The 15,432-nt window shown below is 36.8% G+C and overlaps 1 protein-coding gene across 1 annotated transcript in view; it reads right to left on the minus strand.

Moving 5' to 3' along the window:
- Positions 1–15,432, minus strand: part of CCDC171 (coiled-coil domain containing 171) — a 267,732-nt gene that overhangs the window by 174,417 nt on the left and 77,883 nt on the right. The window contains exons 11-13 of the mRNA XM_033124173.1: positions 14,509–14,611; positions 2,596–2,702; positions 776–865 (exon numbers count right to left, since the gene is read on the minus strand). Coding sequence (XP_032980064.1) covers positions 776–865; positions 2,596–2,702; positions 14,509–14,611 — 300 coding nt within the window. The remainder of the gene's footprint in view (positions 1–775; positions 866–2,595; positions 2,703–14,508; positions 14,612–15,432) is intronic.

Raw genomic sequence — 15,432 nt, forward strand, 5'->3', positions numbered from 1 at the left:
TATTCCAAAACACTCTTTTCTTTCAACCCATTATAAAAAAATATAACTTGGTAACTCAAAAAATTTTAAATAACATGAAAATAAAATTCTAAAAATAAATCTCTCATATCTAATGTAAGAACATTTACTTCTCAATGACATTCCAAATACTAACACAAATCTCAAAGATGTGGCATAAAATGCTGCTGAGCATTTATTCCTTAACGAATTCTACTGAAGCATAACCATGACAAACTCAACATGAACCAACTCAAAAAAATTCCAACAATACTGAACAACGCAGACTTGATTCAGTATAACATTGCAAAGATGTAGGCCGTAAAACCAGCACAGAAAATAAAATAAACTGTTGTCGTGGACCTGAGCCAGGTATGGCCTCAGCCCATTACCAGGCATGATGTACTAAAAATAATGGCTCCACCCTAAAAAGATGAAAACTGACTCCAAATACTGATGTGCTTATGTAAAATGTGTTTATTATGTATCAACTAGTAGACATTAAATCTTAAATCATTTTTTGAATCTATGGTATTATAATTAAATCTGGGAAATAATTGTTTCCATTAACCACAACAACCTCTAGTCAAGCTTTTTTTTTTAATGAAAAAACATTTTTGTTACTTTGATCAACAATAAAAGATTAAAATTGTATCTCCACACATACTTAATAAGAAATAGGAAGATGCATTTTTCAGATCTCTACTTAAAAAGTTTCCCTAAATAATTACGTTTGTTTCTTAATACAAAAGGAAAAAGCTATTTTAAATCATAATACCTTTATACTTTTAGTGTGAAATTCTATCTTCTGTTTGGTAGAATCAAGCTCATTAGATGCCTTTTCCTTAGCATCATTCACATTGTTTAGCTGATAAAAGAAAATGTAAGTAATTTTATTATATTTTTCAAGGATAGGTAACTTGAAAACTAATCTTTAAATGTTTTTTATGCAATTACTTAATATAAATTTTTCTATAGTAATTAAGAGTCTTAAAAATTATTTCTTTTGGTTAACTATGTAATTTCTGCCACAAGTTCATATAGGTAAAAAGAAAAAGCACTCAAGCTTAAAATGTCAATGGTGTTATGTCTGGATAAAGCATTTCATTCTTACTGTACACAAATATAACTTTATTCTTAAAATCCTACCGGACCAAAATGCCAGAAGCAGTGGCATCTATAAGAAAAGAAAAAAGGACAGAGCAGAAGACTGTTCTTTCTATACATCATGAGAGTATTCACTGGTCTCTCACTCCATATGACAACTTCAGGGTCGGTCACATGCAGTCCTATTGGGAAGGCTTGTGGCAGGTCATCAGTTGGTCCTGCTCCGCTTGTGATTTATTTTCTTTGACAGTTCATTCTTCTTTCTGTCAGACTGCTCTTTCTGCTTTCTTTGCAGCCACCCCCTTGGTCTCCCCACTGCTGTCTCTGGCACTGGTTCACAACAAAGCGCATTACTAAGCCAAAGCCTGCTGAGTCGACTTTTCAACTGTGCTGAGGATCATGTGACATTCATCCTCCCAAATAACAATTCGCTGTGGGTAATGTGTTCCTAGTTACCCGCAGTTTCCAGACCTAGGCCTCAGAAGAGTTTCATAAAGTACTAACAATACAAGTTGTCTTGTCTCACTGGGAAAGACTTAGCAATATTTGTTCTTTAATTATTTCGGTGGTCACTTTTTTTCATGCCTTTTGAACAATTACAGAGGGTATTAAGAAGACTCACTTTTCTTTCTTTGTTCACCTTATTAAACAAAAGTGAAATAAGCCCTTTCTGAAATGTCAAATGTAATGGTTTCATGGCCTTTGTATTATATGAAAAAAACAGATAAACAGAAAGATCAACACTAAATTCCACGCTATGTAGTTTGGTTTGGGTTCAAACCATCTGCTTGTTGTTGTTTTGCTAACTAATTGTATTCAATGGAATTACTTCATATTCTCTAATTTGACAAGATGTAACTAAGCAAACTCTTCAATTCTTAAAGCACGAATGCATAAAATATTTTAATACCCAAGAAAATGATCAACTCACATATTAAACAATACAAATGAGACGATAAATAGAAGCATGAGCTTTTTCAATCAGCAAACTAAGAATTTCCAAGCTGCATCAAGTGGGCATTTGTTTTTAAAAACTTCTAACACTTTAGAGAATGAAAACTAACTTATGCCTTTTTTATTAAGACTTCCACAATTTGTAGAAATCCTAACCTAAAATAATGACAAAACCCAAATTTTCACTACCTATTCCAAATTTAATAAAAACACATTAATATTTAAATATAACACATATTAACTTGAATAACTTCGATAGATTTTGTATTCAATCAAATAAATAAATTTTGAAGTCTAAGAAGTGACAAAGTCTTTGTAACTTTGAAAATAGTGTAACTGAAATTACAAAAACATAAGTGAGACGCGACTTTAGGCCACACTTAAAAAAACAACAGTGACAGACAATTTATTATTTTTTGTATCTGTGAAGCTGCCAATTCAGTGTTCCCAATTTTTCTGGCCTTTGTAACAAGCAAGGGCTACGTACTGCTGCAGGCCGAAGGCTATATGTGTGGAGCCAAACAGCGCAAGACTTACCTCATTAGATGCATTTTCCAGCTTGTTCTGGTAATCTGTCAAGGTACGCCTCAAAATCTCAAGGACAACAGAGAAGCTGGGAGGTTTATCTTTGTCCTTGTGGATGCCTAGAGAAAAATATAGGATGAAAGTATACCCTGAAAGTCACACGGAGATAAAAGCTAAGCAAATAGTAACAGAGATATTATTACAATTAGATAAAGCTGAAAAGACATTACGAAACACTGAGTAGAATCTTATTCTCCAAAGAACACTACTGGATAGCCAAATATGAACAGTCTTTCTAAACCAGTGGTCAATTTAGTCCATAATATATCAAGTTCTAACTTATGGCTACTTCGTACCTTACCAAGGCCCACGCTGCAGTCAGTAGTAACCTCTTTTCTTTTTTTTTTTTTTTCCTATCTCCTAGTGGAAGTGTTTGTACACACCTGTTATACAACAATTAAATGAACAGTCTATACTAACATTGTCTTGGGGAATTAGATACACTTACTTTGGTCCTCGTGTTTCTGATCAGTCAGGCCTTTTTGCTTAAATAATAATTTCTGAATCCAAGAGCACATTATTCTCTGTTATGCTTAGAAATATTTTTCAATCCTTAAAATTCTCAAGTTACAATTTGAAATAAATAACGAAAAATTCTATTATCTACATAGGCCCACATCATGTTTCAATTAAAACCCTTAAAACTGATACTCATTGTAAAAATATGAGTATTTCCGTATTATGCCCTCAAACTATTTTAATTTAGTTGGGCCATATGTTAGTTGAGCTAATCAAGGTCACATGGTAACATGTAGTTCAAAATATTAATCCAAAATAATCAGAAGTTTAGTTTCAAAAGCCATTTTAAATTGATTGCCTATTGCACTACTCTTCATGTTAAAAAACAAGCAGCAAATTTAAAAACATTTTTCTTTAAAAATATTTTTATTTTCCTATTATAACTTCCCCCCATATTTTACAATCTAAATACTTCAATAGACAAGAAACATATTTTCAACAAAGATAATTTTTTAAAAAGCATTCATAGCGTGTTTTATTATTCATTCATTCATTCATTCATTCAAGTAATTTACTGAATTCCTGCTATGTACCAATCCTAGGCATTAAGCACATGGAAATGAACAAGACTGGTGTAGTCTCTGTCCTCACAGAATTTACTGTCTAAAAAAGGAGGAGAGAGAGTAATTATATAAAATCACTCATCCATTCTTTAAGTATTCAATTGCTTACATTTGGAGGGATGGGGAAGAAGGTAGTAACAAAGGAAAGAAAGAAGGAAGAAAGAAAAAAGGGGCAAAAAAATTTCAGTTAATGACAGACCAACTGTATTCATCTCAGAGTGTTGATGACATTTAGCATTTCAATCTTAGACAAAATTTTGTTAATAAATTTATTGCATTCATCAAGGCATAATTTAAATACTATCTTAAGTATGGGTACACCTCAGGTTTTCTTAAGCAGAAGACTATTTAACTTAAAAAAAGTAATATGGAAACAACACATAGCCCAGCTAGGGAAAAAAAAAATACACTGCTCTAAGCCATGATAATGGAGGAGACAGGACTCTTTGTAATGACTATGAGTTGGAAAGACAACTCATTAAAAATTTTATTAAAGGTCTTACCAAATATATTTTTTAAAATTGCTCTCTAGCACATGATAAAAAAACGTAATGTATAATTCCTTTCTTTTGCTACTACACAAGTAGGCCATGAATAAATCATTCAAGGACACTCGGGAAATCTGCTGGCTTTTACAATAAGGGAGAAAACTTCATCTTAGAAATTCGGAAGAATAAAATCATCTTAATATGAGTGTCGAGGGGTAAGGGACAAACGCCCTCTCCTTACTGACTCATGCACATTCCTATATTCTACATACGATAAAGATTAGTTTATTTGCCTGAAAATATTTATACAATAAAGTTCAGGTAAAGTAAAAGTATGTTTTATGTCCAACTCACATCCACTAAAAAGATATACTTACTGGTCCCTTAACATGACAAAGTGCTTACAAATAAAAAGAAAGGGTCACTGAGGACCCAGAACCTTATTGACTGATTTAATTTCACCTAATAATATTCTAATCACTGTACTATGGCCCAAGAAACAACAGCCTATTAAAGCTGTCCTATCAGAGAAAAGTCTAAAAACTCACAGATAAAGAACAGCAAAACAAAAAAATTCTGAACAGTTGTCATAAATGGTTTTTCAAAGGTCAAAGTCCAAATGAAGAACAGAATGTGTCAGAACACTGTATTTCAATAACATTAACTCCAAATCTTCTGTTTGTCCCTCTCCCTATATGTGTGTGTCTCTGTACATGGATGCCAGCCTATACTTTCACATCATTCTGCCTGTTTCAATCTCTCTCACTTTTAAGTACATTTCAACTCTGGGAATACCTTAGCAAATCTCGTCTTTGAATTAGTAGCCCACAAGAGGGAGCAGGGCATAAGAAAATGTTCCAAGCCCTCTATTTAAATGTTTCCCTTTAGACAATGTCATATACTAAGTATTTTTACATGACTCAAATAAACCACTATTTTTCAAACTGGTGTTATTACCTCAGTAACCTATAATTCTGTAATTAAAAACATTAAGCAGCAATGAATAAGGTAGTCTATCTCCTCCACCTTCTCAACCATTGTTTCATCTACTTCAGTTTCCTGCAAGACCCCGAAAGGGGAGAATTATTAAGAAATAAAGAAGAGAGAATATAAGACAAAAGACTGAGTTGTCTGTGGTTTTCTTTTTAAGATAGCAGTTATAGAATATGAGTAGTCATGTTCATCCTCAGAACAGGAAAAAAAATCTTTTTGTCTAATGTTGATTTTTAATTGTGTGTAAAACACAGAAAATAACATTCAAGTGTGTTTTATTTTCACCTAAGAAAATCCAAACATTTAATACACTGATGACTAGGGAAATTCCTTTTCCCATTCTAAAAGCACTACATATAAACATTTTGTGGGCAGTCATACTTTTCAAGCTGAGACTACATTCTATGTATTAACTTGCCTTGCTCACTGAGATTATAAACAAACATCCTCATCATCTTGCAAACATTGGTGCCCATTCTGGAAATTTTAAGGAAAATGGCTCGTAATTTTTCTAACATCTGGAGTGTGTTTATTATGTAAGTGCTGCTCACCCACCCCTTAACTATTTCCCCTGGGAGAGTCCAAAAAGCACTTCCTCTACCAAGGGTTGAGAAATGTACTGATGAGGGGGGCCCCATCATCCTTAATGAGCTCTGTTTAGCTACCATGGAGAATAGTGGGAAATGATACCATCAAACTGGGTTCCTTGAATTCAGTGAGGAGTATGGGATCTTGGGTGACACAGGCCAAGTGGCGGGGCTTAACTTCCAGAGACAAAATGGACACAGTCACCACAGGGAAGTAAGTCAAAGCAAGGAACAAAATGGTTTTACCCATAGCGATCGCTGGCATGGGCTAACTGATCATGGTGTTCCTAGGACTAAAATAAAGAGGAATTCTACTTAAGTGGTATCTGATTTTGTATACGTAAAAAATCTCTAGGTCTGATTACTACCATGTTTCCCCGAAAATAATACCTAGCCAGACCATCAGCTCTAATGCATCTTTTGGAGCAATAATTAATATAAGACCCGGTATTGTATTATATTATATTATATTATATTATATTATATTATGTTATGTTATGTTATGTTATATTATATTATATTATATTTATATAATACCCAGTCTTATATTATAGTAAAATAAGACCGGGTCTTATAATAATTTTTGCTCCAAAAGACGCATTAGATCTGACAGTCTGGCTAGGTCTTTTTTTGGGGAAACACGGTAGAAGTAAGACTTAAATGAACACGAAAGAGAATGTTGGCCCTCAACCAATTCTCAGACCTGAGCTAGTTCATAGACCAAGTATTCCTTGAATAAAAAGGATAGGTCCCTTTTAAGAACCCTACCATACTAGCAAAAGATTATACTGTCAATCTTCCTCCTTGCCTTCCTCAAAGAGACATTCAACCATTTACCATGGGGAAGGGTAGTTAATCACTCTTATCAGGGATACCGGGACACTGGATCTGAACTAACTCCTGGAGACCTAAAATGATATTGTGATTCACTAGTTAGGGTATGAGATACAGGTCAGGTGATTAACTGAGGTTTGGCTAAAGTCTATCTCCAGTCAGCCCAGTAGGTATCTGAATCCACTCAGTTATTTCCCCAGTTTGGAATGCATAGTTAGAAAAGACAAATGCAGAAACTGGTACAATGTCCATAGTGGCTTACCTGACCCATGGAGAGAGGGATTTACAGAGGAAAACCAAGTATTAACCGAAAAAAAGGAAAGTGGAAGTCACTAGAACTTTTACCTACCAAATTAACTCAAAAGTAATGCCACATTCCTTGAGAAATTGCAGAGATTAGTGCCTCTGCTAAGGACTTGAAAGATAAAGAGGTCGTTATTCCAACCACATTAGCATTCAACTCACCTGTCTGGCAGAACAGATGGATCTTAGAGAATGACAGTGAATTACTGTGAACGTAATCACATGTGACTCCAATTTCAGCTGCAGTTAAAGATGGAGTTTTGTTGTTGGAGCAAATAAGCACATTTTCTGGCAACTGGAAGGAAGCTATTTCTTTTACCCTTTTAGTAAAAACCACCAAAACAGTTTCTTTCAGCTGGCAAGGCCAGCAATATACCTTCACTGCCCTATCTCAGAGCTATGTGGACTCTAGACCTCTCATAATCTAGTCTGTAGAAATCCTGATCAACTCTCCAGAAGACATCACTGTTTCACTTAGTCTTCTACCAAGATATCATTCTGACTGCTTGAATTAAAGCAGATCAAGTTTGCAGGTCCTTATAGGTGAATCATAGTGTAAAATTTTAGGATTTTTGAATAAAGCAAGTCATTCTCTAGAGATAACCATTCTCCTCTTGAAAATAAGCTTTAGACTTGATTTACCACTAGTCTTCAGCTAATACTGCATGCAAGGCCACCAACTTACCAGGAGTTGCCCATCATAAAATGGTTATTGTCTGATCCACCAAGCCATAAACTGGCCATACACTACATACACTACAGCCATACACTACAGCACCCGATCATCAAGTGAAAGAAAACTGTGTTCAAGTAACTCCTGAAGGCACAAGTAAGTTGCATGAGTAAACAGTCCGCATTCCCACGTCCCCTGTTCTTGTTACATGCTTCCTCTCTCTTGTCCCACACTCTAGACCCATGGAAAGTCCCCTATGATCAGTTCACTAAAGGGGGAAAATACAGATTTCATATATAGAGGGTTCTGTATGATGTGCTGACGCTACTTGAAAGTAGACAGTTGCAGCACTACAGCCCCACTCAGGGGTGACCCTGAAGGACAGTGGTGAAGTGAAATCCTCCCAGTAGGCAGAACTTCAAGTCATGGATTTGTCATTTTGCCTGAAATGAGAGATAACCAAAGGTACAAATATACACCAATTTATGGATATTAGTTTTGCTAAATAGTCAGGGACTCAAAAAGAACACAACTAGAAAATTAGTAACAAGGTGGTCTGGGCAAGAATATGTGTGTGGAGAGACCTCTTCAAGTGGTCACTGTGCCCAGATCAATTTCAGTATCTTAACAGTCAGAACAAGTGGATGTCAGCCAGCATCTTTTCCCAGCTACCTTTGTCTTTACCACCTTTGTTGTCCTTATAACAATGGAGTCATGGCAGCAAGGATGGAAAATACATGGGCTCAGCAACATAGACTTCCACTCACCAAGACTGACAGGATTGCAATCCCAGCTGAATGGCACTATTCTCTAGGGGCACCAGCCAGCCACCTGGTGGCAAGTTGATTATACTATGTCACTTCCATCATGGAATGAGCAATGTTTTATTCTTACTAAGATAGATATTACTCTGGATATAGATTTTCCTCCCATGACCATAATATTTCTGCTGAAATCATCATCCATGAATTTACAAAATACCTTATTCAGCATTACACATTCCAAATAGCATTGCTGCTGACCAGGGAACTCACTGGATAGCAAATGAAGTATGGAAATGGGCTCATTGTCATAGAATTCACTGGTCTTCCTATATTTCTCATCCCTTGAAAGTAGCTAACATACAGAATAGTAGAATGGCCTTTTAAAGATAGATAGCAACACTTTGTGGGACACGGATAATAAATACCCTCCAGGATACAGTACGTGCTCTGAGTCAGCCATTAATATACGGTGTGTTTCTCCGACAGCCAGGATTCACAGATCCTAGAATCAAATGTTGGAAAATGGAGTGGCTCATCTCACTGCTCTACCTAATGATCCACTAGTGAAATGTCTGTTTCTCATCTCAGAAACTTTGGGCTCTATTGGTCTAGATCTTAATTCCCAAAGAAGAAATGCTTCCACCGTGGGACACAGCTATAGTTCCATTAAAATGGAAGCGGAGAACAACACCTGGTTATTTCTGGGCTCCTCGTGCCAGGAAACCAAAAACCAAAGAAGGCTCTTCTGTACCAGTACAATCGGTCTTGATTAGCAAGGTAAAATTGGTTGTAAGAAAAAGTATGTCTAAAATGCAGCACATCCCACAAAGCACCTATCAGTACACTCATGTTCTGTGATAAAAGTTAATAGACTAGCAATACCACTTCTGGGTATATATCCAAAAAAATTGAAAGCAGGGTCTTGAAGAGATATTTGTACATCCATGTTCCTAGCAGCACTATTCACAACAGCCAAGAGGCGGACGCAACCCAAAAGTCCATCAATGGATGAACGGATAAACAAAATGTGAAATACACATACAATGGAATATTACTCAGCCTTAATAAAGAAGAAATTCCTGTCACATGCTATAACATGGACCAATCAACAGGACATTATGCCAAGTGAAATACGCCACACACAAAAAGACAAATACTGTATGATTCCGCTACATGATAGATTCCACTATCTGAAGCAGTCAAATTCATAGAAACCGAAAGTAGAACGGTCGCTAACGGAGGCTGGCAGGAGGGAGAAAAGGGGATGTGATGTTTAATAACTTGACTGGGCCATGGGCCCAGATTTTTAGTTAAACATTATTTCTGGTGTGTTTACAAGGACGTTTCAGGATGAGATGGAGTAAACTGAGTAAAGATGATTGCCCCCTCTAACATGCATGGGCCTCATCCAATTCACTGAGGGCCTGAATAGAATAAAAGGCTAAGTAAGAAAGAATTCTTTCTCTCTGACTGTTGTCAAGCTGGACATCAGTCTTCTCCTGCCTTTGGACTCAGACTCAGACTGAAACTCAAAGCATCAGCTCTCTTGGTTCTCAGGCCTTCAAAGTCAGGCTGGATCGAAACCACCTGCTCTCCTGGCTTTAAATGGCCACCTGCAGATCTTGGATTTCTCAGCCACCATAATCATGTGATTAATCAGTGATCCCGCTGGAGAATGTTTAGTACTCCAAGTGAAGTCACTCCCTTGGATTTCACAGACTGAAGCTATGAGCATGATGAAGTAGGAAGTTTGGTTTGTAAACCTTAGTGAATTGGGAGCAGGGAGGTAAGAGAGAAGAAGTTGGCAAATGACACCAGAGGAGACCTGTGTGCTTCATCCTCAGCTTCTCAGTAATTCATTCGTTAATCTCTAGGTAAAACGTACCAGCCATGAGGTCCATAAGAACAACTAAAATTCTCAAGAAGACATTAGATCTAGACAATAATCCTTTATTAAAGGAGGAGAAAGAAGAGGAAAAGTCCACTCTCTTGTCCCAATTTTCCTAACAGCAGTCCCTGAGATTGCCCAATTTCTGGGTGATAAACACACGACTAAAGGCATCAAATGCTGTTACTATTATTTCCTAGGGTCCTTGAGCCTTTCCAGTAGAAAGAAAAAGAATACCTCTGGAATATTACAAATGACTTCCTCCAGGAAAGAAAGGATGAAGAAGATTGAAGGGCTCTGTCTCAGTCAACACAAAAGTCAACCACCATGCTGCCAGTTGGCTCAATTGGTTAAAGTATATATACATACATACATACACACATATAAGAAGAGATGTTACAAGAATTATACACACACACACACACACACACACACACACACACACACTATTTGGTCTGTTTCTATGAAGAACCCTGACAATACAGACATAATAATAAATGCACCGTTCAGTGAGTTAGACCATAGTAAGTGCTATGTGGGGAAAGGAGAGCAGAAAAGGGAGAGAAGCAGTGAGGCAAGTGGCACGGGAATGGGTAGTGGGTAAGCTTCATGGATAAGGTGAGATTTGAGAAAGATGACAAAGAGAGCTACGCAGACAGATCAAGGTGAAGAACTTTCCAGGTAGAAGGAATGGCCAGCATAAAGGCCACCAAAGCAAGAGCACCTTGGTGTGTTGAAGAAACAGTAGGCCAGAGTGGCCTAACAGAGGGAGGGGGACGAGAATAGTAGGAGGTGAGGTCCAAGGAGTATAATGATGGGAGGATCTGGTAGAGTTTGCACACCAGTGCGCGCACTTTGGCTTCTACTCTTAGTGAAATGCAGAGCCCAGCAAGGTTTAGAGAAAAGGAAGACATGTTCTAACTTAGGTTTTGAAATGATGATTCTGGGGGCTACAGATAAAACAGATTAGAGGGGAACAAGGTGGAAGCAGAGAGACCGGTTAGCAAGAGGGGGAGGAGGTGCTGAAGGCATTAGGAAAAAAGACATAAACGGTCACATTCACTACTGGTGAGGAGATCAAGTTAAATCCTCTACGTAAATAAATTTCTTAATGTCTTGGACTAACTGAATCTTTGCCTTATCTACTGGCTACAAGAAGATAAGCTGATGGGTTACTCTTGCTTCAGAAAGGTTTCTTAATGAAGAAGACCACGAAATCGGAAGAGAACAGAGAACAGAACACCTGGCAACTACTGTCAACTCTGGACTAAAACTCATTCAGGAAAATAATGTCCTTCATTCCATTTTTAAAAAACAAGTCAAAAAAACAAACAAGCAATTTTGTAACCATCCCCCTAATTTTCTACCATGGATTAGTTTTTTTGAAATGGTGGGTAAGAGGGAAAGACTATATACTAAACTGAAAAAAGTTAGAAGAGGTAATAAAATGGAGTAAAGCACTATTTCCTTCTTGCCATAATTGCAAAAACGAGGATCTCTCTGGAAAACCCTTCCAAAAATAACTGAATTAACTTTGTAACAAATTCTAAGGCTGAGCTATCATCACACAGTAAGAATATGTCTTTTAGGAAGAGTAGGCTTTTTCATATACAGATATATGTATATATATATAGAGAGATAAATGTTTATATATATCATATACATATGCACATGCACACACACACACACACGCTTGAATTAGCCTAGGATAAGTTTTTAAATTACTCCATTTGAGAGGAACAAAATATTTGGTCATCTTTGTGTAGCTGAAGCCGAGCCTAATGCAGTAGGCAAACTTAATTGTCCCAGTTCCATAAAATATTGAGCAATAAACTTTATTATTTCCCTCTTGATGAAGTGAAAATAAACCCAACCTGAGCTGGTGTAAGCAGAAAAGAAGTCCATTAGAGTTACACGGGGCCATTTCACGGAAGTCAAGAGCAAGAATGAAATGAGGTCCCAAACAGGTATGTGAATGAGGGTTATCCACAGGAAGAGAGATGGCACACTCAGAAGAGTTCATCAGAAGAGAATTTAATGAAGAGACTATTTACAGAAATGTGGACAGGTTAAGAGAATAAATAAAATATGATGAGGCATCAAGAACTAGCACGAGTAGAAAATCAATACCATGTCTCAGTCTAAAGGGTCAAATGGAGGGAATGTTGTCACCATAATCCAATACAATCCACAGCTGGGAACGAGGACCCGCCTGACAGGAGCTGTGGCTACTGAAAAATGAAGCCACTGCCAGGAGAAATGCACTGGACCAGAGGGCGCAGGGGAAATAAAACCCTGACTTTCTTTTCTTTCCTTTTTGCCTCTTAATCTGCTCTCCCAGATTCCTCTTAACCCACTGTCCAAATCCAACCAGAAGCCAGAGGACAAAGGAGCCCAGATCATGCAGTTGATAGAGGTCAGACTCGACAAGGAAAAACAGACCAGAGAAGAATGATTCTTGGCAGGTAAAAGCGTGAATAACCAGCTCAATATGGAAACAAAGACCACTCTATTAACATCACAAAAATCACGAATTCAGCACACAGTCCCTTTTCCAGGAACGCTTTCTCTGTAATATATACAGTGTGCAGATACAGAGGGTGCCAAAAAAATGTATACACATTTTAAGAAAGGAAAAACTATATTAAAATTGTAATACTCAATGTATACCAATAACAAAAGATGAATACAAGTCATGTGTATACATTTTTTGGCACGCCAAGTACATGGCAAACTAGGAAGTTAAAAAACAATGGTTACTAGAAGAATAAAAATAAAAACTTTACCAGAAGACAATTCTTTTTCTGTAGCCTTAGTAATACCTTGTGAGTTGCTTTGTTATCAATGATTTCATTTTAAAACTCAAGAGAGACATGAACTCATTATTCTTAGTTTTTCTAATTCAACTCTGAAAAAATATTTTAAATAACACTGAGGCATAAAATATGATATTATAATAATTTAACAATTTTTAAAGATCCTAACACCATTTAACAAGATACAACTCAATAATAGAACAGTACCATTGCAAAAGAAAGTTTTATCCTCCAAAGCTTTATCAAATGTATTTGAAAACTTGATATCCACATTTTATGTCACTTTTTCTATACCTTGATTTTTTTCCACAGTAACAAACCATGAAACACCAATTTTTTGGAAAAAGTTTAAATAAAAACAAAGAAAGTTACACATTAATTTCATTAAATTACTGCTAAAACATATGAAGGAGAAAAGATCCAAAAAATAGGTAATAGCAAAGCACACTAAATTTCTAATAGTCACCAATAGAAATCTGCAGGTCCATCAGGAAAAATGGACCTTGATTATATTCTTCTGCTTTTTCTAGGACAACAAACTTTCCTGAACTTGAGAGTTTCCTAAAGAATTCATGTGCCAAATATCTGTTTGATTCTTTTATAATACAGAGTCCTGGGGCTCAATTTTAAAGTGGAAGGAATTTAATTTTACATGCTTTTTAAATAATATAATTGAGTTAGAAAATAACAAATTATTCAAGGCTGACAGTATGGCAAAAGAAAACTGAAGTAGAAAAGTAAAAGTATTTCCGTCAAAGCTACCGTAGCACACACATGGCATAAGCACAAAACATTAAGGAAGCAAAAATCATAGACAGTATTCATAGCCAACTAATGCTTTTGCTAGTTCCCAAAATTTAACTACCTAATATACAATTGTTGTAGATCTTTATCATATTAAGTGTGCTAATACTAAAACCAAAACATTTTACCTAAGCATTTTTATCTGGAGAGAATATATAACGGGAACGGGAACGAGAAATGAAGAAGAAAGCCAGCTTAGAAAGCAACAGTGTAGAATATGCAATGTTACAGCCTGTGTCCTACATAACCTTTTGAATGCATGACCTTTAAGTTGCTGAAGGTTGCCTCAGAATTTGGCTCAGTTTGATCGAAACATCTGCTCCCCTTGCAGGTATACTGTAAGGACTTTTTTCTCAGTTGGATTCAGAACACAGCAAGTGAGCCCTTGTCTGTCCAATCATACAGACCCCGACACTTGTAAATCAAGTTCTGGGAGGACAACAGCAGGTCCACATTCCATCACCTTTTCTCAGCTAGCTAGGCCAACTGACTGCTGTGCGGACTGCTCTTATCATGTCATCAAATCAAAACATGTTGAGATGAGGGACTATAAGAGGCATCTGCAGAATTCCCAAAATGTAGTGACTTTGGAACACTGACAGATGCATCTGTCATTTTATACCTTCAACTAACCTGATGTCCACTGGCCCGACACAGTAAAGCTGTCCAAGATCGATTCCAATTCTTTCATGTTATTTTCACATGTCTCTACGAGAAAGGCCTGGTGCTTCTTTGCCTTTTACATAAGGAAAAAATGACACATAATAAGGTCACACACAAGAGCTGCAGACGTTTTGTGTGAACATATATAGCACACGTAAGTATAAACGAGCTAGTAATTACTCCATTCAAGTCTATTATTAATAAAGCTCTTTCTGTCTTAATCATAGCTTTTACTGGGCTTAATGTAACATTGTATAAGGTCTCAATAACAATTTACCCAGGCCTTAGCCCCTGACACTATTCTAAGTACTTTATACACAGTAATTCTTTTTTTTCTCACAACAACCCTATAAGGGAAGGGCAATTATTATCCCAATTTTACAGATACTAAAACTGAGACACAGAGGAATTGCAGAACACTGTAAAAGATAATGCTGGCAGTCATGTGGCAAATTGCCAGATGGTGGTCTAAAGTGACTGCAGTAAGTCCAATTAGAAGGACACACCGCAGTCTACTCAAGAGGTGATGGTAGCTTAGGCTAGGGTCTTAGCAGTGAAAAAGGGGTGGAGGCTACATACTCTGGAAAGATACTTAGTCAGAGGTGGGATGGACAGACCTTGGTAATCTTGTATTGGGTTAGATGATGTTGACTGGATTAGACTGGACTGGACTGGACACGGCTGGGGTAGTGCTCAGATAAAAGGAGGAGTCTAGCCCAAAGTTTCAGGCTAGAAGAACTGGGCCAATTTCTATAGTTGAGTGAGAACAATGGAGGTGGAACAGGTCTTATTTTGGCTATTTCTGTTGTTTGTTTACTTGTTTGTTTTTGGCAGGAAGCAGGAGTCATGAATTCTATTTTGATCATATTGCATTGGAGATACATTTGATACTCC

The sequence above is a fragment of the Rhinolophus ferrumequinum genome, chromosome 12 (genome assembly GCF_004115265.2).
Source record: "Rhinolophus ferrumequinum isolate MPI-CBG mRhiFer1 chromosome 12, mRhiFer1_v1.p, whole genome shotgun sequence".
NCBI classification, from domain to species: domain Eukaryota; kingdom Metazoa; phylum Chordata; class Mammalia; order Chiroptera; family Rhinolophidae; genus Rhinolophus; species Rhinolophus ferrumequinum.